This window comes from Geotrypetes seraphini, chromosome 8 (genome assembly GCF_902459505.1).
Source record: "Geotrypetes seraphini chromosome 8, aGeoSer1.1, whole genome shotgun sequence".
Classification (NCBI taxonomy): Eukaryota; Metazoa; Chordata; class Amphibia; order Gymnophiona; family Dermophiidae; genus Geotrypetes; species Geotrypetes seraphini.
The window spans coordinates 37,022,652-37,050,548 of record NC_047091.1 but is presented as its reverse complement, the minus strand read 5'-3'; the positions used below and the strand labels follow the sequence as shown (position 1 = coordinate 37,050,548).

The window sequence follows — 27,897 nt, the reverse complement described above, 5'->3', positions numbered from 1 at the left end:
TAACGAGAGATTGCTCTTCCCAAGGAAGGGCCGTAAGCAGGATATAGAGGCCATGGACTGGGCCTGGAGTAGACTCCAGGCCCTGTTCAATGAGTATGCCTTGACCCCATACTCTAAGTTACATGGTTAAGAACATAAAAACATAAGCAATGCCTCTGCTGGGTCAGACCTGAGGTCCATTGTGCCCAGCAGCCCGCTCACGCAGCGGCCCAACAGGTCCAGGACCTGTGCAGTAATCCTCTATCTATACCCCTCTATCCCCTTTTCCAGCAGGAAATTGTCCAATCCTTTCTTGAAACCCAGTACCATACTCTACCCTATTACGCTCTCTGGAAGCGCATTCCAGGTGTCCACCACATGTTGGGTAAAGATGAAGAACTTCCGATCATTCATTTTGAATGCCCTCTTGTTCTTTTATTATTCGAAATTTTGAAGAATCTGTCCCTCTCTACTCTCTCTATACCCTTCATGATCTTGAAAGTCTCTATCATATCCCCTCTAAGTCTCCTCTTCTCCAGTTTCTCCAATCTCTCAGCGTATGAAAGATTTTCCATCCCCTTTATCAGACGCGTCACTCTCCTCTGAACCCTCTCGAGTAACGCCATGTCCTTCTTAAGATACAGCAACCAATATTGGATGCAGTACTCCAGATGCGGACGCACCATTACCCGATACAATGGCAGGATAATCAAGAATACCCTTCTTGATTATGCCTAGCATTCTGTTTGCCTTCTTAGCGGCCGCTGCGCACTGTGCCATCGGCTTCATTGTCATGCCCACCATTACCCCCAGGTCCCTTTCTTGGGTACTCTCATTTAATAACATCCCTCCCATCGTATAGTTGTACCTCGGGTTTCTGTATCCCACATGTAATACTTTACATTTCTCAACATTGAACTTCATCTGCCATTTCGTCGCCCATTTCCCTAGTTTGTTCAAGTCCCTTTGCAATTCTTTAGTCCGAGCTCCACTAAATAGTTTGGTGTCGTCCGCAAATTTTATTATCTCACACTTCGTCCCTGTTTCTAGATCATTTATGAATATATTAAATAGCAGTGGCCTGAGCACTGAGCCCTGCGGGACCCCACTCGTGACCCTCCTCCAGTCCAAGTAATGGCCCTTCACTCCTACCCTCTGTTTCCTACCCGCCAACCAGTTTCTGATCCATCTATGTACATCTCCTTCCATTCCATGGTTCTTCAGTTTCCGGAGTAGGCGTTCATGTGGCACCTTGTCAAAGGCTTTTTGGAAATCTAGATATATGATGTCTATGGGGTCTCCTTTGTCCATCCGTTTATTAATTCCTTCGAAGAAGTGCAATAAGTTTGTTAGGCACGATCTCCCCTTGCAGAAACCATGTTGACTGGTTATCAGAAGTTCGTTTCTTTCAAAATGTTCATCTATGTTTTCTTTTATCAGTGCTTCCACCATTTTCCCCAGAACTGAGATCAGACTCACCAGTCTGTAGTTTCCCGGGTCACCTCTTGATCCCTTTTTAAAAAATGGGCATAATGTTAGCTATCTTCCAGTCCTCCGGGATCATGCCTGTTCTTAAGGATAGATTGCAATTTGCTGCAGTAGTTCCGCTATCTCCTCCTTTAATTCCTTCAGAACCCTTGGATGGACTCCGTCCGGACCCGGGGATTTGTCAGTTTTTAGTTTTTCTTTCTGCCTCCGTACATCTTCAAGGCTCACTTCCATGGATGTTAATTTTTCTGCTTGATTTCCATTGAAGAATTGCTCAGGTTCCGGTATGTTGGATGTGACTTCGTTTGTAAATACAGACGAAAAGAACATGTTAAGTCTTTCTGCCACTTCTTTCTCCTCCTTCACCACTCCCTTCCTGTCTCCGTCGTCCAGCAACCTCCTCCCTAGCCGGTTGCTTCCCTTTAACATATCTAAAGAACGGTTTGAAATTTCGTGCTTCCCTGGCTAGCCTCTCTTCATACTCCTTTGGCTTTTCGAACCACTCGGTGACGTTCTTTTTGATAAGAACATAAGAACATAAGCAGTGCCTCCGCCGGGTCAGACCATAGGTCCATCCTGCCCGGCAGTCCGCTCCCGCGGTGGCCCAAACTGGTCACGACCTGTCTGTATCACCAGAAGAGGCTCCCTTGCCACCTTGGTTTCTCATTTAAGTCCTGTCTTCCTATCGAAGTCCTAACCTTCTGGTCTTGCACATGCACGACCTGGTTTGGTTTCTATATTCATTACTTGGTTAGCTTTCTATACTTGTGTTACATCCCAGCTCCTCCCTCAGTATCCCACGATCCCTTTATCCCTCAGGAATCCGTCCAATCCCTGTTTGAATCCCTGTACCGTACTCTGCCTGACCACTTCCTCCGGTAGCGCATTCCAAGTGTCCACGACCCTTTGGGTGAAAAAAAACTTCCTTGCATTTGTTTTGAACCTAGCTCCCTTCAGTTTCTCCGAATGCCCCCTCGTATTCGCTGTCCCTTTCAGTCTGAAGAATCTGTCCCTATCCACCCTCTCTATGCCCCTCATGATCTTGAAGGTCTCTATCATATCTCCCCGGAGCCTCCTCTTCTCCAGAGAGAAGAGCCCCAGCCTATCCAACCTCTCGGCGTATGGGCAGTGTTCCAGCCCTTTTACCATTTTCGTTGCTCTCCTTTGGACTCTCTCAAGTACCGCCATGTCCTTCTTGAGGTGCTGCGACCAATACTGAACGCAGTATTCCAGATGTGGACGCACCATCGCTCGATACAATGGCATGATGACTTCCCGTGTTCTGGTTGTTATGCCCCTCTTTATGATGCCCAGCATCCTGTTGGCTTTTTTCGAGGCTGCTGCGCACTGTGCAGATGGCTTCAGTGATGCATCCACCAGCACACCCAAGTCTCTCTCAAGTCTGCTGTCTCCCAATACCCCCCCAATTTGTAGTTGAACAACGGGTTCTTTTTCCTTATATGCATGACCTTGCATTTGTCCACGTTAAAGCGCATTTGCCATTTGTTTGCCCAGTCTTCCAGCTTGTCCAGGTCCCTTTGTAGGTCCTCACACTCCTCCCTGGTCTTAACTCTGCCGCACAGTTTGGTATCGTCTGCAAATTTTATAACCTCACACTTTGCCTCCTTTTCCAGGTCATTGATAAATATGTTAAAGAGTAACGGCCTCCAGCACCGACCCCTGTGGCACACCGCTTGTGACTCCCCACCAGTCAGAATATTGACCCTTTACTCCGACCCTCTGCAGTCTACCCAACAACCAGTGCTTGATCCATCTGTGCACATCCCCTCCCACCCCGTGGTTCCACAGCTTCTTAAGCAGCCTTTCATGTGGCACCTTGTCGAAAGCCTTTTGAAAATCGAGGTAAATGATGTTTATGGGTTCCCCATTGTCCACCCGACTGCTTATTCCCTCAAAGAAGTACAGAAGGTTCGTTAGGCACGACCTTCCCTTACAGAATCCGTGCTGGCTTGTTCTCAGTAGGCCATTCCTCTCGATGTGCTCGCAAATGCCGTCCTTGATCATAGCTTCCACCATCTTCCCTATAATTGAAGTCAGGCTCACCGGCCTGTAGTTCCCGGGGTCACCCCTCGATCCCTTCTTGAAGATAGGTGTGACATTCGCCAATTTCCAGTCCTCTGGTACCTCACCAGTTTTCAAGGATAGGTTGCAAACATGCTGGATTGTGCCCGCTATTTCTTGTCTTAGTTTCTTCAGAACCCTTGGGTGGATCCCGTCCGGGCCCGGTGATTTGCCGCATTTCAGCCTGTCTATCTGTTTGAGGACATCCTCCTTACTTACCTCTATGTTTTCCAATTTTTCAGCCTGTTCCCCACTCATGAGCTCCTCTGAGTCCGGTATATTAGATGTGTCTTCGCTCGTGAAAACCGACGAGAAGAACGTGTTCAACCTCTCAGCTACCTCTTTATCCTCCTTAATCACTCCCTTCCTATCCCCATCGTCCAACGGCCCCACCTCCTCTCTCGCTGGTCGCTTCCCCTTAACGTAACTGAAGAATGCCTTGAAGTTTTTCGCCTCCCTGGCCAGCCCCTCTTCGTATTTCCCCTTTGCTTTTCTAACCTCCCGGTGGCATTCCTTTTGGCATTTCCTGTGCGCCTGGTGATTTTCCTCCGTTGGGTCCTTTTTCCATCTCTGGAAGGATACTTTTTTGTCCTTTATCGCCCTCTTTACTTCTGTTGACATCCAAACCGGGTCCTTTGATCGCTTGTTCTTGCAGCCTTTCCTGAAACTGAGGACGTACATTCTCTGTGCTTCCTGCAGGGTGTCCCTGAATAGGGTCCAGGCGCTTCCCACAGTCTCCATCCTAAAGATGTTTCTGAGCTTCCTCCCCACCATTTCCCTCATAGCAACATAGTTCCCATTCTTAAAGTTTAGCGCAGTTGTTGCGGTCCTCCTTACTATGGGTGTCTCTCTTTCTAATGTGAATCTGATCGTGTTGTGATCACTGTTGCCTAGTGGTCCTCTCACTTCTATCCCTCTTGCAGGCCCCCCTAATCCGTTTAGGATGAGGTCAAGAGTAGTACTCCCTCGCGTCGGTTCTTTGACTAGTTGCTCCATGAAGCAGTCCTTCACAGCTTCTACAAATCCTGTCTCCCTAGTGCAGTTGGAGTGACCCGTACTCCAGTCTATTCCCGGGTAGTTGAAGTCCCCCATCACTGTTACACTTCCAGTCCTGCATTCCTGTCTCAATTCCGCTTCCAAGTCATGTCCGACTCCTTCTGGCGTACCAGGTGGTCGATAGTAGAGCCCCAGTTTTATGCCCGCACCCTTGTTTCCCGGTAATTTGACCCATAGCGATTCCAGCCCCTCTGCCTTCGTTGCCATATCCATCCCGACCGAGTGGATAGAGTCATAAGAACATAAGCAATGCCTCTGCTGGGTCAGACCTGAGGTCCATCATGCCCAGCAGTCCGCTCACGCGGCGGCCCAACAGGTCCAGGACCTGTGCAGAAATCCTCTATTTATACCCTTCTATCCTCTTTTCCAGCAGGAAACTGTCCAATCCTTTCTTAAATCCCAGTACCGTACTCTGCCCTATTACATTCTCTGGAAGCGCATTCCAGGTGTCCACCACATGTTGGGTAAAGAAGAACTTCCTAGCATTTGTTTTGAATCTGTCCCCTTTCAACTTTTCCAGATGCCCTCTTGTTCTTTTATTTTTTGAAAGTGTGAAGTCCTTTATATATAGTGCTATGCCCCCCCCTTCTTGTGGGTCCTGTCCCTCCTGTAGAGTTTGTACCCCGGCAGCGCCACATCCCATTGATTTTCCTCTGTCCACCAGGTTTCTACAATTCCAATTATATCCAGGTCCTCCCCCTTGGCCACGACTTCTAGTTCACCCATCTTGGCCATGAGGCTTCTTGCGTTTGCATATAAGCACCGCAGGTCCCATCGTTTTTCTTCCACCTCTACATTTACCTGGGCCACTTGCCCTTGGATTTCGGGCTGTTTTCCCGTTCCCTGTGCTTCTGCTTTGCCCTCAGCCTTTACCCTCTTAGCTTTCAGCTTCCCCACATCCCCGCCACCCCACTTCCCCGCTTTTCCTCTGGGTTTTCTAGCCCTACCGGCCCCCTCCTGGGCTATCATCCCTTGAGCCTCTGTTTGATCCCCCTCGCCTTGTGGTATCTCTATATTACCCTCAGCTTGCGCCCTCGTGCCACCCAGTCTCCTTGTGTCTCCATGCCCAATAGTTTTCTCCCAGCAAGCTCCCTTTACCTGATGTTTCCCTCGCTGTCTGATTCTAAGATCTTCCGGTCCCTCTGCTTCCTCCCTGCAGTCAGCCCGTTCAGCATCTGTTCTGGATACTGTTGTCCGAAGCGTCAACATCAGATCAGCTGTCGGCTTTCTGTGCTCTTTCCAGTTCCCCTCAGTTTTGTCCTTTTTCCATTTTCTGAATGAGTTTTTCTTATTGCCTATCGCCAGTGGCGTACCTAGGGTATGTGGCACCCGGGGCCCATCATTTTTTGACACCCCCCCCCCCCTCATGGAAAAATTTTTTTTTTTTTTTTTTGCAATAACCATGAAATGGAATAAATGGTCAGAATAGAAACAGGCAGTGAAAATTTTCTTTTATTGAACCTCATTTATGTAACCATTATTCCAAACATAACATAACATAAATTATGTCGGAATTGTCATGACATCAGAAGTACATATGGAGTAGTTGCAGGTGATGCTTGGGACAGTTCTGATTATGTTAGTTTGGTTTTATGTGTTTTTTGAATAGAAGGGTTTTTATTTCTTTTTTTAAGGTTTTGTAGTTTGTGGTCGAGGTCAATAGGTTGTAGAGTTGGGGGTCAAGTGTTGCAGCTCGAATGGCTAGGAGGTTGTCGAACAGTTTTTTTCTTTTGACGTTTTTGGTTGGAGGGTGTGTGAATGGTGCGTGAGTTCTCCTATGTCTGTTTGAAGTGGATTGAATTATTTAGCTGAAGAAATTAGTTACCCCCCCCCATTCCACACACATTAATTCTCTTCCATTTTTGTTCCCATTATAAAAAAACACTGATAAGTTCCCAGGAAAAAAATACATTAAAATAAGAAGTGAAAACAAAGGCCCCTACAGATGAGAACATAACATAAGAATAGCCTAACTGGGTCACACCAATGGTCCATCATGCCCAGTAGCCCATTCTCATGGTAGCCAATAGTGCTGCCCGATTCAGAGAAAAATATTTCATTCGATTCGATTCACCCTGTTGAATCGATTTTTCGATTAGATTCACTGTTAATGACACCGCTTTTTAAGTTTAAACAAAGTATAACAATAAATTTCACAACAACAATAAATTTCACAAAGTACTTAAAAAAAAAAAATCACATTTTTCCATTAAAGCAGTTCTGGAGACATTTGCTTGAACAGTCTTTTTTCCCAGTCCATAAGCAAGCAATATGAAAAAGATTTCCTTAATTATCTACTCAAACATTTTTGCTATTTACTTTCATTGTACCTAGACTATTATTCAGTATAAAAAATTTAGTTTGTTCAATCAAGCAGAACATTCACTCATAGAAGTCCAATGTCCACACAGGATTTGATTGAACAAACCATATTTTTTCTACTGAATAATAGTTTAGGTATACTGAATAGCAAAAATGTTAAAGCCACACAGAAAAGCAGTAAAAGTCAATAGGTTCTCCAAGTGGGAACAACCTGATGTCTCAGCACTTGAGGAAAAGACCACGTAATAATGTTTATAAGATAAATCATATAAATGATTATACTGAAGCAGGGTGTCCTCAGCGTGAGAGGTAAGCGAGAGGAGAGAATTCTCCAGTGCTTTACACAATAAGGCTCCTCTGCCTGCAGTGCACACCATCATAGGACACCTCAGGTGTGCTCAAATTAATCAATGTGATAAATTAAACAGTGATAAACAATTGGTCAATCACAAGAGTGCAAGATCAAACAGGTTGTTCCCACTCAGAGAACCTATTGACTTTACTGCTTTTCTGTGTGAGTAGATAATTAAGCAAATTTCTGATAGCCTACAGAACTGATTCTCACCTTCCATCCCCAGCCCCCAAGACTTACCAGACCCCCCCTGCCGATGCATTTACTTACTGCCTGAACTGGATATTAAATCGTGGGGAAGAGAGGAGAAATGCGGGGAAAGAGCCAGCCAAAACTAGTATTTGTTGCTGCTGAGTGCACCAATCCAGGGCAAGCAGACGCTTCCCCCATGTCTTAATAACAGACAATGGACTTTTCCTCCAGGAATTTGTCCAAACCTTTCTTAAAACCAGCTACGCTATCTACTTTTAACATAACTTCTGGCCACTTCATTTTTAAGCTTAGATCTTTCCTTCCAAACAGAGACCTTGCTAGATGTCAAATACAGCACAAGGTAACTTCACATGGACTTAACTGTGCAGGAAATGAATCTCCTCATACACCCACCATATAGTGCAAAAATGTGCAAAGGTCTGTTTTTTTCTTTCGATCACTACATAGCCTAATGCCACACAAGCAGCGCTGTTACAAACATATTCTGAAGGTCAATGCTAAGGTTGACAAAGTTTCCTTCCTTGGACCAGAAGGAGATACTGACAAACCACTGGAAGAGATTCTAAAACAACTACCCAGAAATAACACCCAAAGACCCACTCAGTGTGTGAACCAGTTGAGTGGAGTGGACTAACTGGGGGTGGAAATGGGCCCAGAGTTTGCTCAGCAGAATTTCCCAGACTACCTCTTCCTCTCAACACACTGACATGCTACCACCACCACCAACACTAGGAACACCTCACCGAGTATGCCAGCAATGCTTATAAACTTTATAAAACACATTATTATATTTTCTTATAAAGCATATATTTTAACTGAACTCAGCCTTGCCATTCACAAAAATAGAAAAGTTCCCATTTCAAGCTGTCTCATGTACACTTTTCAAATCTAACATATTGTAATCACAAAACAGAAAATAAAATTATTTTTTCTACCTTTTGTTCTCTGATCAATATTCAAATCTTGTTGGTCCCAGGCTCTTGTTGTCTTGCTTGCCAGGGTCTCCTTTCTCCGTGCTAACCATCCGTCTGCCATCTCTGTTCTCCCCTTCCGTTTCCCTTCCCTCTCCCGGAGATCTGGCATCTTTCCTTTTTTTTGTCTCCATCCACAGATTCACCTTTTCTCAACTCCCCACCACCCCAGGATCCACCATCTCTCCCTTTCTGTTCCCAACTATCCTCCTATCCAGTATCTCTATCCCCCCTCCACACCATCCCCTGTTTCCAAGTTCTCTCCCTTTCTGTTCCTTCCCTCCCTAAATCCCATTATGCACCATCTCTCTCCCACTCCTCTGTTTTTAGACCCATTATTTCTAACCCCCAAAGTCTGGCATATGCACGTATCTTTGAACCCCCCCTTCCCTCTCTCCCTCTGTGTACTTTTACACCAGGACCCCCCTCCCCCGAAGGTCTGTCCCCCCTCAGAAGGGCTACACCCCACCCCTGAAGACCTGCACCCCCCGAAGGACTTTACCTCCCACCCGAAGGTCTGTCCCCCTCTGAACGCCTAAACCCCACCCCTGAAGGCCTGCACCCTCCCCGAAGGATTGTACCCCCCACCCGAAGGTCTGTCCCCCCCTGAAGGCCTGCACCCATCCCGAAGGCCTGCACCCACCCCGAATGCCTGCACCCACCCCGAAGGCCTGCACCCACCCCGAAGGCCTGCACCCACCCCGAAGGCCTGCACCCCCGAAGGCCTGTCCCCCCCCCCTTGAAGGCCTGACCCCCCCTTGAAGGCCTGCCTGCTTGTCCCCCCTTGAAGGCCTATCCCCCCTTAAAGGTCTGCCTGTCCCACCCCCTTGTAGGCCTGTCCCCCCTTAAAGGTCTGCCTGTCCCACCCCCTTGTAGGCCTGTCCCCCCCTTGAAGGCCTGACCCCCCCTTGAAGGCCTGCCTGCTTGTCCCCCCTTGAAGGCCTGTCCCCCCCTTGAAGGTTGGCACCCCCCCAAAGGCCTGCACCCCCTTGAAGGCCTGTCCCACCCCCTTGTAGGCCTGTCCCCCCCTTGAAGGCCTGCCTGCTTGTCCCCCCTTGTAGGCCTGTCCCCCCCTTGAAGGCCTGCACCCCCCCTTGAAGGTTGGCACCCCCCCAAAGGCCTGCACCCCCTTGGCCTGTCCCACCCCCTTGTAGGCCTGTCCCCCCCTTGAAGGCCTGCCTGCCTGTCCCCCCCTTGAAGGCCTGCACCCCCTTGAAGGTCTGCACCCCCCCCCGAAGGCCTGCACCCCCCCGAAGGCCTGTCCCCCCACTTGAAGGCCTGCCTGCCTGTCCCCCCCTTGAAGGCCTGCACCCCCTTGAAGGTCGGCACCCCCCCTGAAGGCATGCACCCCCCCTGAAGGCCTGTCCCCCCTTGAAGGCCTGTCCCCCCCCTTGTAGGCCTGCCCCCCCTTGTAGGCCTGTCCCCCCCCCCCTTGTAGGCCTGTCCCCCCCTTGAAGGCCTGCCTGCCTGTCCCCCCCTTGAAGGCCTGCACCCCCTTGAAGGTCTGCACCCCCCCCCGAAGACCTGCACCCCCCCTTGAAGGCCTGCCTGCCTGCCTGTCACCCCCCTCCCCCTTGAAAGTCTGCCTGCCCGCCCGCCCGCCCCACCCTGAAGGCCTGATGCCCCGACCCACCCCGAAGGACCATTCGCCCCCCTGGCCTCCCCGCACTACCTATGAAGCAGCCGCAGCAGGATCGCGACGTCAGCTATCTTTGCGCTGCTTAGGAGCTGCTTCCTGCGCCGGGCTACCTTAAGCTACTGCCCCCCCCACGCCCGAAGGACCGCTCGCCCCACTGTCCTTCCAGCACACCTATGAAGCAGCCCGCAGCAGGATCGCGACGTCAGCAATCCCTCAGCTGCTTGGGCGCTGCTTCCTGCGCCGCGGTCCCGCCCCCTCCTCTGACGTCAGAGGAGGGACGGGACCGCGGCGCAGGAAGCAGCGCCCAAGCAGCTGAGGGATTGCTGACGTCGCGATCCTGCTGCGGGCTGCTTCATAGGTGTGCTGGAAGGTCAGTGGGGCGAGCGGTCCTTCGGGCGTGGGGGGGGGACTGAGCGGCAAGGCCGGGAACACCCCCTCAGGGCTGGTACCCGGGGCGGCCCGCCCCCCCCCGCCCCCCCCTAGGTACGCCACTGCCTATCGCTTCTTTCACTATTTTAGTTATCTACGCCGGGTCTTTTGTTCGACTCTTTTGGCACCCCTTTCTGAATCTGGGGATATACAGATTTTGCGCCTCGCTCACCGTGTTCTTGCTAGCTGCGGGCGTTTCATGCGCAAAAAGATGCCATTTTGGTTTGGTTTGTGGCGTGTTAGAGGGTATATACCGTGCAATGCATGATTTGTCTTGCGTTTCCGGACGTTCTCTTGCCGTCTTTTACCTATCTCTTTCATATTATCTTTACGGGTTTTTTATTTGTATGTCATGTCTGCTGTCCATTATATGCTAGGTCGAGGATTTGAAAAAGAAGACTAGGGACCTGTGCCTCCATCACCCACACTGGGTTCGCTCCGTAAGGAGAAACCTTGACACCTCAGGTATGCTCTACTAAGTGGGGTGTAAGGTAAGGTGACCATACATCCCATTTTCAACGGGACTGTCCCATTATTGGACCATCTGTCCCATTGTCCCGAGCCACCGCTTCGGGACGCCGAAATGTCCCGTTTTCAGGTACAGCGTCCCGAAGCTGTGCACGGAGATAAGGGGACGGTCCCTCCAGCGTCAAACCCCCGCAGTGTTCTCTGTGCCCAGCTAATCCTGCTGCTGCCGATGCTCCTTCCCAGGCTGACTCCAGTATTTAAATTGAACTCACTCGGGGGCTCTAACGTGTGCATGCCGGCTTCCCTTCTCTTCCCTCCAAAACCAGAAGTTACATCCCGGGGGGAGGAGAAGAGAAGGGAAGCGGCACGCACATTTCGAGCCCTGGAGCAGGAGTTCGCTACGGGCAGCGACGGAGGAAAGTTGAGGGAGATAGGTCAGCGACGGAGAGAAGCTTACAACTTGCTTTGGGTCTTCCTTGCTGCCGGGTCTGACTCCTGCCTACTTTCTGTTTCTGCAAAAGCAGGACCCGGCAACGAGGAAGGCCTGAAGCAAGGAAGAACAGCAAGTTGTAAGCTTCCCTCCATCGCTGACCTATGGAAGAAAGGTCAGCGATGGAGGGAAGCTTGCGACTCTGCCGATGGGTGGGATGGGAAGAGAAATGCTGCTGCTGCACCCAAGAGGGGGAGGGGAGAATAGAAAAGCTGTTGCTGCTGCACCCAAGGGGGGGAGGGTGGAATAGAAAAGCTGCTGCTGTACCCAAAGGGGGGAGGGGGAAGAGAAAAGCTGCTGCTGCTGCACCCAAGGGGGGAGAGGGGAAGAGAAAAGCTGCTGTGCTGTACCCAAGGAGGGGGAGGGGGAGAGGGGAAGAAAAAACCTGCTGCTGCACCCAAGGAGGGGAGAGGTAAAGAGAAAAGCTGCTGCTGCACCCAAGGAGGGGGAGGGGGAGAGGGGAAGAAAAAACCTGCTGCTGCACCCAAGGAGGGGAGAGGTAAAGAGAAAAGCTGCTGCTGCACCCAAGGAGGGAATAGGAGAAGAGAAAAGCTGCTACACCCAATTGGGGAGGGGATAGGGGAAGAGAAATGCTGCTGCTGCACCCAATTGGGGAGAGAGAGGGGAGAAGGAAGACCATAGAAGGGAGAGGAGAGGAAAGTGATGCCAAGACCATGGGAGGGAGGGAAAGGAAAGGAGCTACCAGATCATTTTCACCTGCTGGGGTCCCTGGAAGCTTGTGGAGGATCACCGACAGGCGGCAGCATGACCCTGGCGTGGCTCCCAAAGAGGAAGACCTTACTGATGTCCCAAAACTTTGGGTTTCGCTACAATAAACACCAGCGAAAGCCAATTCAAATAAAAAAAATGTGAAAGGTTTAATTTGCTATCAAAATGACAAAATAGAAACAAAAAATAATACCAGGAAGCATTAACATTATCTTCCTTTCGCTCCAAAGGAAAAAGGTTTCTATCCTCCCAAAACAGTTCAATGGAAGAACAGAAATTCTTGTATCAGGTAAGTTCATAGGAGTCCACAATAAGGTTCTATTAGCTTTCCCCAGCTCTGAACCATATATTCAACAGAAAAAAAACCCAAACCAATCCCACAAAGGAACATAAGAACATAAGAAATGCCTCTGCTGGGTCAGACCCAAGGTCCATCGAGCCCAGCAGTCCACTCACGCGGTGGCCCAACAGGTCCAGGACCTGTGCAGTAATCTTCTATCTATACCCCTCTATCCCCATTTCCAGTAGGAATTTGTCCAATCCTTTCTTGAACCCCAGTACCGTACTCTGCCCTATTACGTCCTCTGGAAGCGCATTCCAGGTGTCCATCACACGTTGGGTAAAGAAGAACTTCCTAGCATTTGTTTTGAATCTGTCTCCTATCAACTTTTCCGAATGCCCTCTTGTTCTTTTATTATTAGAAAGTTTGAAGAATCTGTCCCTCTTTACTCTCTCTATGCCCTTCATGATCCTATAAGTCTCTATCATATCTCCTCTAAATCTCCTCTTCTCCAGGGAAAAGAGACCCAGCTTCTCCAATCTCTCAGAATATGACAGGTTTTCCATACCTTTTATCAGACGTGTTGCTCTCCTCTGAACCCTCTCGACTAACGCCATATCCTTCTTAAGGTACGGCGACCAATATTGGACGCAGTACTCCAAATGCGGGCGCACCATCGCCCGATACAACGGCAGGATAACTTCTTTCGTTCTGGCTGTAATACCCTTTTTGATTATACCAAGCATTCTATTCGCTCTTTTAGCGGCCGCTGCACACTGTGCCGACGGCTTCATTGTCATGTCCACCATTACCCCCAAGTCCCTTTCCTGGGTACTCTTATTCAATAACATCCCTCCCATTGTATAGTTGTACCTCGAGTTTCTGATCCCCACATGTAATACTTTACATTCCTCAATGTTGAACTTCATCTGCCATTTCGCCGCCCATTCTTCTAATTTGTTCAAGTCCCTTTGCAACTTTTCGCAGTCCTCTGTAGTCCGAGCTCCATTAAATAGTTTGGTGTCGTCCGCAAATTTTATTATCTCGCACTTCGTCCCTGTTTCTAGATCATTTATGAAGATATTAAATAGCAGCAGCCCGAGCACCGAGCCCTGCGGGACACCACTCGTGACCCTCCTCCAGTCGGAGTAGTGACCCTTCACTCCTACCCTTTGTTTTCTACCCTCCAACCAGTTTCTGATCCATCTATGTACGTCTCCTTCCACCCCATGGTTCTTCAGTTTCCGGAGTAGACGTTCATGGGGCACCTTGTCAAAGGCTTTTTGGAAATCTAGATATATGATGTCTATGGGGTCTCCTTTGTCCATCCGTTTGTTGATCCCTTCGAAGAAGTGCAATAAGTTCGTTAGGCACTATCTTCCCTTGCAGAAACCATGCTGGCTGGTTATCAGAAGTTCATGTTTTTCAAAATGTTGATCGATGTTTTCTTTTATCAGTGCTTCTGCCATTTTCCCCGGAACCGAAGTCAGGCTCATCGGCCTGTAGTTTCCCGGGTCACCTCTTGATCCCTTTTTAAAGATGGGCGTAACGTTGGCTATCTTCCAATCTTCAGTCCTCAAAACTATCCTGGAGTCCTGGACTTTCAATCATACAGTCTTGTTTCTTCATATACTGCATTACAAAATAAACTTCAAAAATGAAAAGAAAATGCAGTATTGCAGACTTTTGTTATTTCCAGCAATGGCACCTCTCCAGTCCTTTCCACTGTTGGATAACAGAATTGCTGGTTCCCCTTTTCTTAAATGGCTTCAACAAGCTCCCGCAGAATCCCCAACCCTAGCTCTTCAGGGATCCTACCCCAATTCTATAAGTCCCTTGGAATTTAACAGGAAACAGGGAAACGGCTTCACGAGCCCAAAAGAAAACTTCCTTCAGTTTCTCCTGGCTTTTGCACAGCTGGAGTGCAGCAACGTAATTAATGCTGAATGCTGCTGCAGCACTGCTCTCAGCTTGGTTTTGTAGTAGAACCAAAACTTTTACACAAACAAAAAAGAGAAATAGTTTTCCAGAAAACAGTCCCAACAACTATCTCCTTATAGAGACCAGTACCTCCAGAGACTGCCAAGCTGACATCCATGTCTTCTACGTTTTCAGCTTCAGGCAAATTCCATTCAGCCGTGTCCGTGCTTTCAGGAACACCCAACTGCTCTGCTGACTCTTGAGCTATGGAATCCTCCCACTCCATAGGTTCCTGAGCGAGGTCTGGCCTTTGCCTGGCCCGGAAAACTTTCTCTGCCAGGTCCTCATGCGCAGCCTTTCTTACTGCCTGTGAGAGCTGTTTAAGAGTGTTTGTGCCACTCCCTGTTCTAGGTGTCTGTGTTCCTAACTTTTGTGCTCTCTGGCTCCACCCCAGGTTGCTGGGCAGAATGCAACTGGGAACCTGATTAAATCTCTTAAGGGAGCTGAGTCTTTTACTAGGACGTAGAGCTAATCTGAATTCTAGCTCCTGTTCAGGCTCAGATGGCTCAGGATAGACAGCTCTGCTTTCAGGATCTCCTGCCTGATCACCCTCAGTCAGTCTCTGGTCTCGGTCAAAGGATTTACTATTGGGTTTCACTCTGACATGATCGTCTCTGGGAGTGGAAATGTCACACCATGGAGAGGGGGAGAGATGTCAGGGTATATGGGGGGGAAGGGGAGGAAACAGATGCCAGACCAGGAGGAAGGAAGGAGAGAAAGGAAGAAGAGATGCCAGATAATGGAGTGGGAGGGAAAGAAAGATGGAAGGAGAGGAGAGAGATGGGAAGGAGATAGCTGCCATACCATGTGATGAAGTGGGAAGGAAGGAAAGAAAGGAGAAGAGAACGATGCTAGAGCATGGGGGGGTTAGAGACAAAGGCTGGAAGGCAGTGAGGGGGACATAGGAAGGAGGCACCGAGGACACTAAGGATATAGGAAGGGGCACTAAGGACATAGGAAGGAGGAATTGGGGGCACTAAGGACATAGGAAGGAGGCGCTGAGGACATAGGAAGGAAGGAGGGAGGGAATAGAAAGGGACAATTGTTGGGCTTGAGTGCAGAAAGAAAGAAATGAAAGAAAGGATGCACAGTCAGAAGGAAACACAACCAGAGACTCATGAAATCACCAGAGAGCAAAGGTAGGAAAAATGATTTTATTTCCAATTTAGTGATCAAAATGTGTCAGTTTTGAAAATTTATATCTGCTGTCTATATTTTGCACTATATTTGTCTATTTTACTATAGTTACTGAGGTGACATTGCATATTTTAAAGTCATCTGCCTTGACATCTTTGAAAACCCCCCAAATATAAATGATAATTAACATTTTCTCTGCGTATAGTGTGCTTTGTGGTTTTTTAAAAATTTTATGGTTACCATTATGAATTAATAAGATATGTGTACATGAAAAATGAATGGAAGAAATTGGGGACTGAGCTGGGGCAGGACTAGGGCGGGATTGGAGGTGTGGCTAGGTCGGGGTTGGGGTTGGGACTGAATATTAATAGATGTCCCGTTTTGATGAAAAAAATAAATGGTCACGTTAGTGTAGGGTTATGTGTGAATACTCATCGGCCATTAATAGCATTTTTGCCTTGTTAACTGTTCCTGCATCAATATTTTAAAATGTTTATTGATTATTTCCAAATTTTTATCATGTCCTTTCTTCATTTGGGGTATTAGGGTGCCAGTGTTTTTTTTATCATATTTTTGGTCATACGTATTTGTTTCATTCAGGCACTGTCTCAGTAACCATCAACCTTGTAAAACAAAAGTTGAAGCATGTTTTTTTTCCTGCCATGTGTTTTCTGTTCAGATGCAAGCTCAGAGGAGGAGGAGGAGGAAGAGGGTGCAGCAGCTGCTGCTCCTGCCCCATGCTGACCCTTTCTTATCCCGCGCAGGCGCACCCTTCCACCTTCCCCACCTGGCCCTTGGTCCCCCTGTCCCCACCCCCACCACCGTCAAGGATCCCGCTCAGGAAGCGGCCCTGCCCCAACCCTGCCCCTTCCTTCTCCATGCCAGTGGGACCCTCCTTTCACCCCATGAAGAGTACCACCCCTCATTCCTCCAAGGGCCCTCCTTCCACCACAGGCCCAATCCTCAAGCATTTCGAGGAGCTCAATGTTTCAAATGATAAGTGTTCCCCAGGCATGTTTTTCTCTCTCCAGGTCATTTACATTGAAAGAGTTTATAACTAATGCTCTATTTCTTTGCAGGAGATGATAGTGACTGCCAGATTGTGGAGTCACCCCCCCCCCCTAATAGTTTCAAACCCTCCCAACCACGTCTCCCTACCAACATCACCCATCCCCACCCACTTCCACCTGTCATCCACCACCCTTGTGGACTCACCACCCCCACAAGTTTCAACTTCCCCCTCCCCCTTCAATCCTCCACCTGTTTCCCAACTGACCTCACCCATACCCTCCCACTCCCTCCTGACAGCAACCACCCTTGTTTCCCTGGTAGAATGCGCAACCTAACCCATAACTGTTGAAGCACCCATGGCTGTGGATGGCGTCACCGACCCCATCCAGACTCCTGCCACCTCCCCTTTTAAAGCCACCACTTTTGTGGACAACGCAACCTCGACCGTACCTCCACCCATTTCGTCAACAGCGGTTGATATTAGGAAGGCGGTGGAGATTATGAGGATGGGGGTCGGCATGCTCCTGCAACTTATAGAGTGTGGGGGAGGGGCAATCACCAAGATGATGGAGGAGCTAATCCAGATACTGTCAGAGGGTGCTCGGACCCTAAGAATGATGACAGGGGGAGTTGGAGAAGATCGCCAGCAGACTGGATTCTGCCCCCGACCCCACCACCCCCTTGAATGTCTCCCAATGTTGCAGAGGGAGCTGCATCTTCCATTCTCCCTCCTGGCACCCTTTGCCACTTACCAACCTCCCACCCCATCCACACTCCATTCCATCCTTCCCACTACCCCCATCCAAAATCTTCACCCTCCTCCACATTCCCACTCTCTACTATTCCCTTCCCCCCTCTCAAACTTTCCAACCTCCACACTCCCACCCTCTCCACATTCCCACCCCCCAAAAGTTTATAAAATAAAAAAAAGCCTCAACTTCCACTCTCATCCCCTCCACCCCTTAAAAAGTTTTTAAAAATACAAAAAAACACCTCAATCTCCACACTCCCATCTCCTCCACCCCCCCAAAAAGTTTAAAAAATACAAAAAAACCACCTCAACTTCCATCCCCCAAAAAGTTAAAAAATATTAAAAACCACCTCAACTCCCACCCCCCAAAAAGTTAAAAAATATTAAAAACCACCTCAACTTCCACCCCCCAAAAAGTTAAAAAATATTAAAAACCACCTCAACTTCCACCCCCCAAAAAGTTAAAAAATATTAAAAACCACCTCAACTTCCACCCCCCAAAAAGTTAAAAAATATTAAAAACCACCTCAACTTCCACCCCCCAAAAAGTTAAAAAATATTAAAAACCACCTCAACTTCCACCCCCCAAAAAGTTAAAAAATATTAAAAACCACCTCAACCTCCACACTCCCACCCCCTCCACCCAAGAACAGTTAAAAAAAATTAAAGAAACACCTCATCCTCCACACTCCCAACTTCTACATAATGTCACCCCCTTCACCCCCCAAAAGTTTTTTTAAAAATACAAAAACCCACCTCCACACTCCACCGGTGAGTATTGTGGGACAGAATTCTGGCTAGGCCTAGTTGCCCCTCTGAATCCCAGACCCAGAGTTTGAATAAAGGTAGTAAAGCACAGCTTTCAGTGCCTCCCAAAGATTGCACACTGAAATTCCCTGGTTGAATAAGGCAAAACACTTTAATGGTAAACAAACTCCAAACATAATTGCAATAATGGCACGAGTAAAAAGGCTTCTATGAATTCAGTTCATTCTTATTAGGAAGCAAATAAGTTCCACCTTAGCACAAAACTTTTCCTTCTGGCCTCACTCTTGAGCCTATCAAAACAGTGCATTAGTCAAACACTTTTCTTTTGAAAAACACTCTCCCTGGCTCTGGCTGTGGCCCTGTTGGGTAGAGCCGAATCCCCAACAAGCTGGGAGGAGATAGGCCTGTACACCACAGGTGTTGCTGCCCTCCCAAAAATACAGGCTCAGGTTTTACTTCTTCACCCCCAAGCACAATTCAGGGCAGTGCACAAGCTGCTCCAAGAATAAAACACAGAACTCAGAATGCAGCTACTGGTTTCTACAGTTCCTGGGGTGGCTAGAACCCCGCAATGTCCCCAACATAATACTCTGGCAGGCTTTAAAACAAAAGGCCAGAATGCAAACTCCAGTGAGGAAAACTGCTTGGCTTAATATCCTACTCACAGTCCATCTGCTATTCTTCCCAGTCAGGCAAAACATAGTCCTCAGGCTGGGCTTCAGAGACTGGTTTGGTATGACTGTCTTCCAGTTCTTCCATCTCCCAGGCCTCAGAGGGACTGCCTTGTGCCGGCCCTGGTTCAGCTGGAAGGACTGGCTGCCTTCCCAACTTACACTCAGCTGCTTGTTCCAACTGTTTCTCTCCTTTCTCTGACAAGGAAATTCAATAAATGGGAGCCTAGGCAACCAGCCACGCCCCCTCCTAGCAGAGATAAACATGCTCTTAAAGGACCCGCACTCTCAATGTCAGCCTGAGTTCTGGACACTCTTAAAGGGGCAGGCTCCTTTCTAAAGTTGGGCACAGGATTTCTAAACTGTTCAGGATGTTTCCTATACCTGGTAACAGGGTTTTTAATGGGGCTTACAGGGATTTTCTCTCTGTTTCTAGTAGGGCTAGCCATATTCCTGTCACAGTATCCAGCTTCCCTTCTTTCTCTCTGCCTCTCTCCCCGGCCTATCATTTTGCTTCACAGAGTACTAAACCTGTCATTCTGCCTATCCCTCAGGCTCCATTTAGAAGCCGCACAGAAGCCGCTCGACCACGCTACACCTGCTGCCCACCCACTCCAGTCTGAGACATCTTGTTGGTGTCCCCCTTCTGGAACGAGTCCTCGACATTTTCTGGTGAATATCCAGCTTCCCCTGATTCTCTCTGCCTTTCCCCCCGGCCTATCATACCTGTGTTTATTCTCATCCATGCAGGCTCCATTTAGAAGCTGGACAGAAGCCACTTGACCACGCTACACCTGATGCCCACCAACTTCGTTTAGCGGAGGCACTTCTTTGTTAGGGATAAACTCCTCTTCCCTGTCAAGGGTTGCAAGAGGGATATAGAGGTAATGGACTGGACATTGTGGAAACAACAAAGCATCTACAATGAGAATGCCTGTACCCCGCAATCAGTTATTATTTATTGACTGTTAATATTTCTTGGTCTGTTAAAGTAACATGTAAGTGAGGTGAAAGGTGTGATGTGATAATTCATCAATCCAATCTCCTTTGATTTATAACATTTTTATATCTGTTACACTCCCTTGTGCATTCATATAGAAACATCTTTTACACACTAGTCATGTGCTATAAGTGTAAGCTATGCGCAGCCTCACCCATACCTACTCCTGCCAGCTCCAGTTGCAGCTGCCACTGTAGGGGGGCAGGACACATACATCCCAACCTCTACCCGTTTTGTCAACTAAGGTTGACATTCGTAAGGTAGTGGAGATGGGGCATATGGGGCCTGGCACGCTATAGCTATTCTCCTAGCGGTGGGCTGACATACTCGCAAGGATGACTGGGGAGCTGGAGAGGATTGCCAACATGCTGGATGCTGCCCCCGCCCCCCACGCCAATTTAATGCCTCCTTCTATTCTAGCGGGTGCTATACCTATTTGTTCTATAGTAATCAATGGATATATTCTTTAATATTAAAAAAGCAGGATCACATTTATTCTAGAATTTATATGGAACAATCTTTTACACAGTTGTCCCATGCGATGAATGTAAGCTATGCGCAACCTCCCCCATATTCCTGGCACAGTTGCAGATGGCACTGTTGTAGATCACGCCACCTTCCCCATACCTCAGACCATGTTTTTCAACAGCAGTTGATATTAGGATAATGTGACCATTTATTTTTTTCATCAAAACGGGACATCTATTAATATTCAGTCCCTCCCCCAATTAGAGAATGACACGGGGAAAAAATTTGTCCCCGTCACCGCCCCGTCCCCAGCCGACTATCCTCTGCACCGCCCCGTCACCGCCATTCCCTTCACCACCCCGTCACCGCCACTGCCATCCCATTCACCGCCCCGTCACCGTCACCGCAGCATGCATAAAAGCCTCAAACAGGTATGATTTTATATACTTATCTTTATTAACGTATAAAGGAAACATACTTTACAACTTAGTTAACTATACAAAAACAAAACACAACCTGTACTTTTAATTGTCCTTATTTTTTAACCCGTGGATGAACAACAAATCATCCACAATCTCTGGATTCAATCTAGTTCTCCTTTCTTCCACAGTCCTTCCTGCAATAGAGAATGCCCTCTCTGAAGATGTGCTGGTAGCTGGAATGCACACCCCTGACCCCCATCCCCATCATAATAGTAAATAGTACTAATTGTAATGCAATTTCTTCCATTCATTTTTCATGTACACTACTGTATATAATATTAATTCATTATGGTAACCACAAAATTAAAAGAAACACAAAGCACACTGTATGCAGAAAAAATATTAATTAATATTTGTTTCATTTTTCAAAGAGGTCAAGACAGATGACTAAAATATGCAATGTCACTTCAGAAACAACTATAGAAAAATAGACAAATATAATGCAAAATATAGATAACTGATATAAATTCTCAAAACTGACACATTTTGATCACTAAATTGAAAATAGTCATTTTTCATACAATTTTTCTATCTTCCCCCACCCCATATATATTCCGCAGGTTTTCAAAGAGGTCAAGGCAGATGATTTTATGCAATGTCACCTCAGGAACAACTATACAAAAATAGACAAATATACCCCTTCCCCTTTTACTAAATCGCAATAGCGGTTTTTAGCGCAGGGAGATGCGCTGAATGCCCTGCACTGCTTTCGATGCTCATAGGCTCCCTGTGCTAAAAACCGCTATTGTGATTTAGTAAAAGGGGGCCATCATGCAAAATATAGACAGCAGATATAAATTCTCAAAACAGACACATTTTGATCACTAAACTGAAAATAAAATCATTTCTCCCACAAGTGGATATGCTTAGTTACATCAGCTCTATGGCTGCTTTAACTGTAAGGTGCCTGAATCTAAGGCTATATGCTACCATTCTGTAAAGGAACCTAGGAGCCCATTCACTGCTATAGAATAGCGTTCCCTGTACAGTCTCAGGGTGCCTACGAGGAAGAACCCACTTGGAGAATTGCCCCTTATTTTTTTTAAGGATTATAAAAACAGAAGCAATAATGTGAAAAACAAAACCCAGCCTTAAAACAGGCTGAATTAATTTGTGAACCATTATTTAAAGGATACTCAGAAAAAATATTGTTTTCCCTTAACTTAAATGAAATAAACATATTCCTATCCATCATTTGACTATAGCTAAGGGCAAAAGAACCTCATAGAGCTGCAGTGAAATAGAAAAGTGATTTTGTTTTACTGTAATCTCTGCATTAAGTAGATTTGCACACCCCAAGCTCCTTAAATCCTGATGCACTTCTAGCTTTTCCTGTATCAGACTTTGCAAGATTAATAAATGGAGCATTCTTCTGCCTGCCAGTTAAAGGATGAAAAATAAAAGCCTATAAAGTTCAAATCACAGCTTGACTAAACTCGAACTTTTTTGATTTCATTCTTCCTGGCTGACCACAATAAGCACCAAGGTTGGGGAAGGGGTAAATGCGGACCTCACGGACCTGGCGGACCTCGCAGATCTAAACCCGTACGCCTTAAAAATCTGAGGTCCGTGTCGGTCCGTGTCCGTGGCGAGAGCAAGCAGAATCAGGTCCAATGTCCATGCGTTTTTTTTTTCTCAAATTGTATACCACTACACTTGCTGCTTTTATTTGCTTCGGGCCTTCCTCGTTGCTGGGACCTGCCTACTTTCTGTTTCCGCGAAGGCAGGACCCGGCAGCGAGGAAGGCCCGAAGCAAGTAAAAGCAGCAAGTTGTAAGCTTCCCTCTGGGGCTCTATTGTGTGCATACTGGCTTCCCTTCTCTTCCCTCCGAAACCAGAAGTAGCGTCCCCGGGGGGGGGGGGGGGGGAGGGGGAAGAGAAGGGAAGCCGGCACGCACACGATAGAGCCCCGGAGGGAAGCTTACAACTTGCTGCTTTTACTTGCTTCGGGCCTTCCTCGCTGCCGGGTCCTGCCTTCGCGGAAACAGAAAGTAGGCAGGTCCCGGCAATGAGGAAGGCCTGAAGCAAGTAAAAGCATGCAAGGCAGACGTCAAAATTTTCGGCGTGAGTCAGCCCGGGAATGAGCAGGATTAGCTGGGCGGTCATCTAAATCAGCCGGGGAGAACACTTACTTGTACCTGACGAAGTTTTCAGGCTTTCAGCTCCTCCCAGTGAAATGAGTGAAAAGTGAATCCAATCGAGCAAAAAGAACTGACCAATGAAGAGCCTGTATATTAGGGGGCGGAGTCAATGCGGCAACGTGCAAGTCGGGTAGAGAGTTGGAGGAGACAGACCACATGGTGGAGACAAACATGGCCGCCGGAAAAAATCTGACATCCGGTCCCAAACCAAAGGCACACGGTGAAGACAAGGTAAATAGCGGTACATAGAAGGGGGTACATTTGCCTGCGGGGACATATCTTTTCACCGTTTTTGCGGGCGGTGAAAACTTTTGTCCCCGTGTCTGCGGCGATTTGGCTATGGAGTCTCCATAACCCGCAGCCAAACTGCAGCCACGCCGCGGTTCCCTGCGGGGATCGCTCCCCGTGTCATTCTCTACCCCCAATCCCTCCCAGCGAGATGACCAAGCAGCAAATCTCCCTCCAGTAGCATCGGCAGCCGCAGCATGCTAAAAAGTCTGCTTCACGGCTTTCTCCTGCCGGTGAAGCGTCACTGATGACGTCATCAGTGAGGCGGCAGAGGGACTCCCCGGCAGGAAAAAGCCGCAAAGCAGCCTGTTTAGCATGCTGCGGCTGCCGACGCTACTGGAGGGAGATTTGCTGCTCGGTCATCTCGCTGGGAGAGTCAGAAGGGTTTGCTTGGGGGGGAGAGATAGGAGGGTCAGCAGGGCCCGAGCGATCATGTTGCCGCTGCCGAATCCAGGCTGTGATCCCCTGACCCGTTGTCCCCACTCACAGCTTCGGGACGCCCTCTCTGAAAACGGGACATTTCGGCGTTCCGAAGCTGTGAGTGGGGACAACGGGAAAGAGGATCTGAAAAAGGGACTGTCCTGTTCAAAATGGGACATATGGTCACCTTATATTAGGAGGACAGTGGAGGTGATGCGGTGCACTCAGTCCACCACCCGTGCTGAGAATGCAGTGTGATTTACCTGCGCTCCCCCCCTCAGCCCCGCCAGTAAATCACTTATCCACTCAGGGCAGAGCAATAAAATTCAGCTCTTGTTATTAACATCTTTTTTTCTGTAGGTTTACGTAGAAACTGTATTAGTAATTTACCAAAATTGGACATGTTGCTTGTAAAATGTAATGTTGCGAGTTAAAATGTTATCAGACTTCCTAGCATTGCATAGAAGTCCAATAAAGTTTCAAAGTGGTCATCTGGAGTGTAACTTGTGTTTATTATTGGCTCTGTTTAGCTTTCTTATTACATGGGTTCCAGGGTACTGGCAAGCTGTGAGGGCCATTCTTGGAAACAGCATATAGTGCTGCATGCACCTTTGGCATGTACCACTATGGTTGTTATTTTATTAAAAGACTTATGTGGAATAGTCCTTGAGGCAGCACATGCGACCACCTTGCAAATCAAGCTATTCTGGCTATCAAATACCTTCACTTATCATAACATTCCTTAAAAAAGAAGAACTCATATTTGTAATTGCCTGCAGGCTGCAATATGGTTATAACTGTATTACATGTTGCTTTTTGCGACAGCGAGGTAATCTAACAAGAATTAATAAATACCCAAATTACTTCTTACTTTCCATTCAAATGGTAATCCAGTATCACGCTAATGCTTAGCAAAAAGCTTCAATACATTATTCTAACTGCCACCCAATCATTTTTACAGTAGTACATGAAAAGTATAGAAGTCAGGAAGTGGATGGCTGATTAGCGTTTGAACTTACCCAGACTCCACGCTGATGAGGAGCAAAACTAGCATGTTACTCCATTGATTGCTAGCTGTACCAGCGTGCAGGAGAGCTCGTTGTGTGGTGTTTATGCCATGACTGTGATAGCCACGAAGAGGAGTGTTTTGTTTTTGGAGGAGGGTGCCCTGAGTTTAGCGAAACGTGACAGGCTCCGCCAAAGGAGTAGAAGTGCAAATACCTCCCGGCATGTTTTGTTTTTTTTGCTGCGAGTTCTCTGCTGGGCCTAGTCGAAAGCAGAGAGGCATGTATAGAGGTTCCAACTTCTCTCTTCAAACTGATCAATAAAGCTTCCTCCATTCCCAGAACCCTTGTATTTCAGCTGCTTTAAATATTATTTTTCACATACAGTGACACTCCTCTATCTTTTCAGCTATCTCTATCTTTTCTAGAAAGGTTATAGCCCAGTATGATTGCATGCTACTAATGGGAAACACTGAACCATGTCTCTGAGATAGCAACAATATCCAAGTCAGCTTCTAACATCAGGGCTTGCAGATCCTGAACTTTATTAGCTAAACTATGAACATTCTGGCTTATCGTTTTCCAGCAACATTATACTGCTATCTTCCCCACTGCTGTTGCATTGTTGTATTTTTGGGGGGTGACTTTTTTGATTTCACCTGCTTCCCTTTGTCACCTCTACAATCTAGTTTAAACATCTAGTAACATACTGTCTGAATTTCTCAGCAAGTAACCTCCTTCCTACCATAGAAAGAGCCCTGCAATATAGCCTTTTGTTTTTCCATATATTGCCCCATCTTCCTATGCATCTAGAACAGTGGTCTCAAACTCAAACCCTTTGAAGGGCCACATTTTGAATTTGGAGGGCCGCAGAAAAAATAGTTAATGTCTTATTACAGAAATGACAATTTTGCATGAGATAAAACTCTTTATAGTTTATAAATCTTTCCTTTAACAGTTACCTCATGCAAAATTGTCATTTCTGTAATAAGACATTAACTATTTTTTCTGTGGCCCTCCAAGTACCTACAAATCCAAAATGTGGCCCTGCAAAGGGTTTGAGTTTGAGTTTGAGTTCTAGATGCATAGGAAGATGGGGCAATATATGGAAAAATATCTCAGAGTCCATTTTCTGTGCATCAGAATGCTCCAATACAGCATAAGAATTATGTAGGGATAATAATTGGCAAGGAGGATGCTTCTGTGTCACTGGTCATAATCTACTAGAGCCTACAGTTATCCATCTATTCCTGGGCTGTTTTATTCTCTATGGCAGTGGTAGTAAATTGTTTGCAGGTAATGCAATTCTAGAAGTTCCTTTAAGTGCAGCCAATGCCTATCTAAGTCTGTTGATTTCCTCACTCATAGAAGAGAGTTAGAGACAAATGGGGCAAGTCCTAAATGACCTAATGGCTGTCCTTAGGACAAGTAAGTCACAATTATTATACCGAATGAAAGCCGTGAGGATTGGTTGAAGTAAATATTAAGAGGTGTCCAATGATTGATAGGTGATTTTTCTGATTCCTACTATGATTGAGAACATTGCTATTTGGTGGGTTACCTATATAGAAAGAGCAAACCTAAGGTTGTGTGGGTGTGAGAGAGGGAACATAAGTACAGTAATGTGAATTTCTAAATTATGAACCAGTACCAATATCAAGAGCCTAGAATATTGAATGATTAGGTAGCTTGAATAAACAAACCAAAGTTATTAGTTTTAGTACTACAGGAAGAAAAACAAGTCTTTTTTTTTGCCTTTTTTGTTGATTTTAAAGCAGAGGAATACCTAGCCACCACAGGTCAATTAAAACAGATAAGAGAAATACTAAATATTAGCCAACCAAGCAATGAAACCCCCCCCCCAATAGAATAAAAAACAAAGGGGGTAGGACCCAGCAGAGATACACAGTGTGGTTGAAAAGAATCGCCACACTACAGCTCTGTACTTTCTAACATTGCACCAGAGCGAAGGAGCTGTGAACTACAAAGGGAAGTTTGAGGGATTGAGGGTGGGGGTGTATAGAAAGGAAAGGGAATTAGATGTAATGCCAGAAAGTTGGGCTGAGAGAGAGAGAGACATGGAACAGTAAACATTGTGTGGCAAACATGGCATGAAAGATCGTAACAGGGCAGAAGTTTGGCAGACAGTGTGGTAAATATCGCATATAGTATAGTTTCAAGTTTATTGGGTTTTGATAGCTTATAAAAAAAAAAAAAAATCTAGGCGGTGTATAGAAAAATGGTTAAAAATAATTTAATGGGAGGGAAGTGACATCACAGCACAAGCTGGATGTGTAACATCGGAGCTCTGTGGGCTCGGCTTACTAAAACGATATTATTAGCATTTTTTGTGATTTTTGGACTATGCAGATGATATCTGTGTATAAGTAAAGAGAAAGGCACTGAAAGCAATGAAAAAAGGAATGCAGCATAGCACAGATCTAGCGACATTTGCATTTAAGTCGCTGGCCTCCTCTGTTGCTCCAGCAGGCTTGATGGCAACGGGCCACATTCCTCCAGCGGAAAAGGTATCGGTGGCACAGCAAGTAACTCGGGCATCAGATAAAGATGCTGATCCTATGATAGGATTTCGAGCACTTTTAGAAGAAATAAAAACTGACTTGAAAGCAGTACGCTCAGAGTTAATGACCCTGGCCAGTGACCTGCATGGAGAGATCACTGAATTGGGTAACTGGCTAGTGGAGCATGAATCACGTTTGGATGAGCACCATGAGGCGATTTCTAGTCTGGAAACCTCCCTTCAAGCCATTTAGTCTACTGATTTTTATCTACTTGATAAAATAGAGGATTCAGAAAACAGATCCCGGAGGCATAACCTGTGTTTTCGTGGCCTGCCGAAGAGCCAGGAATATAACAATTGCAAAACAACAATCCAACAACTAGTAAGTGACTTATTATTTGATTCCACGTAAGCAATGGATGCGGATAAAGTGCGTTTTGAGCGGGCTCACCGCACTTTGGAACAAGCCCGGGCTAATACACCACGTGACATAGTGGTGAACTTTGTTGATTATAAATTACTTGGGCTACTTATTCCATTGAAATATACCAGGATTTATCCACTACCACACTTCAGCAACAGCGAGAGTTGTGACCCTATACTCGCTATTTGGCAGATAAAGGAATAAAATATAAATGGCAATATCCATTTGCACTCAGCTTCTATTTGGAGGGAAAATTACAAGCCAGAATGTTTATAATTTAGCTAATAAAGTTCAGGATCTGCAAGCCCTGATGTTAGAAGCTGACTTGGATATT

The 27,897-nt window shown here is 46.8% G+C and overlaps 1 protein-coding gene across 2 annotated transcripts in view; it reads right to left on the bottom strand.

Annotated features, from left to right (window-relative positions):
- Window positions 1-27,897, bottom strand: part of LOC117366039 (zinc transporter 10-like) — a 311,507-nt gene that overhangs the window by 232,612 nt on the left and 50,998 nt on the right. The window contains exon 1 of one of the 2 annotated variants that reach the window (XM_033957077.1): window positions 18,811-19,000. The exons of the other annotated variant lie outside the window; for it this stretch is intronic. Coding sequence (XP_033812968.1) covers window positions 18,811-18,817 — 7 coding nt within the window. The 5' untranslated portion in view covers window positions 18,818-19,000. Of the gene's footprint in view, window positions 1-18,810; window positions 19,001-27,897 lie in introns of those variants that run through there. 2 annotated transcript variants of the gene reach the window in all.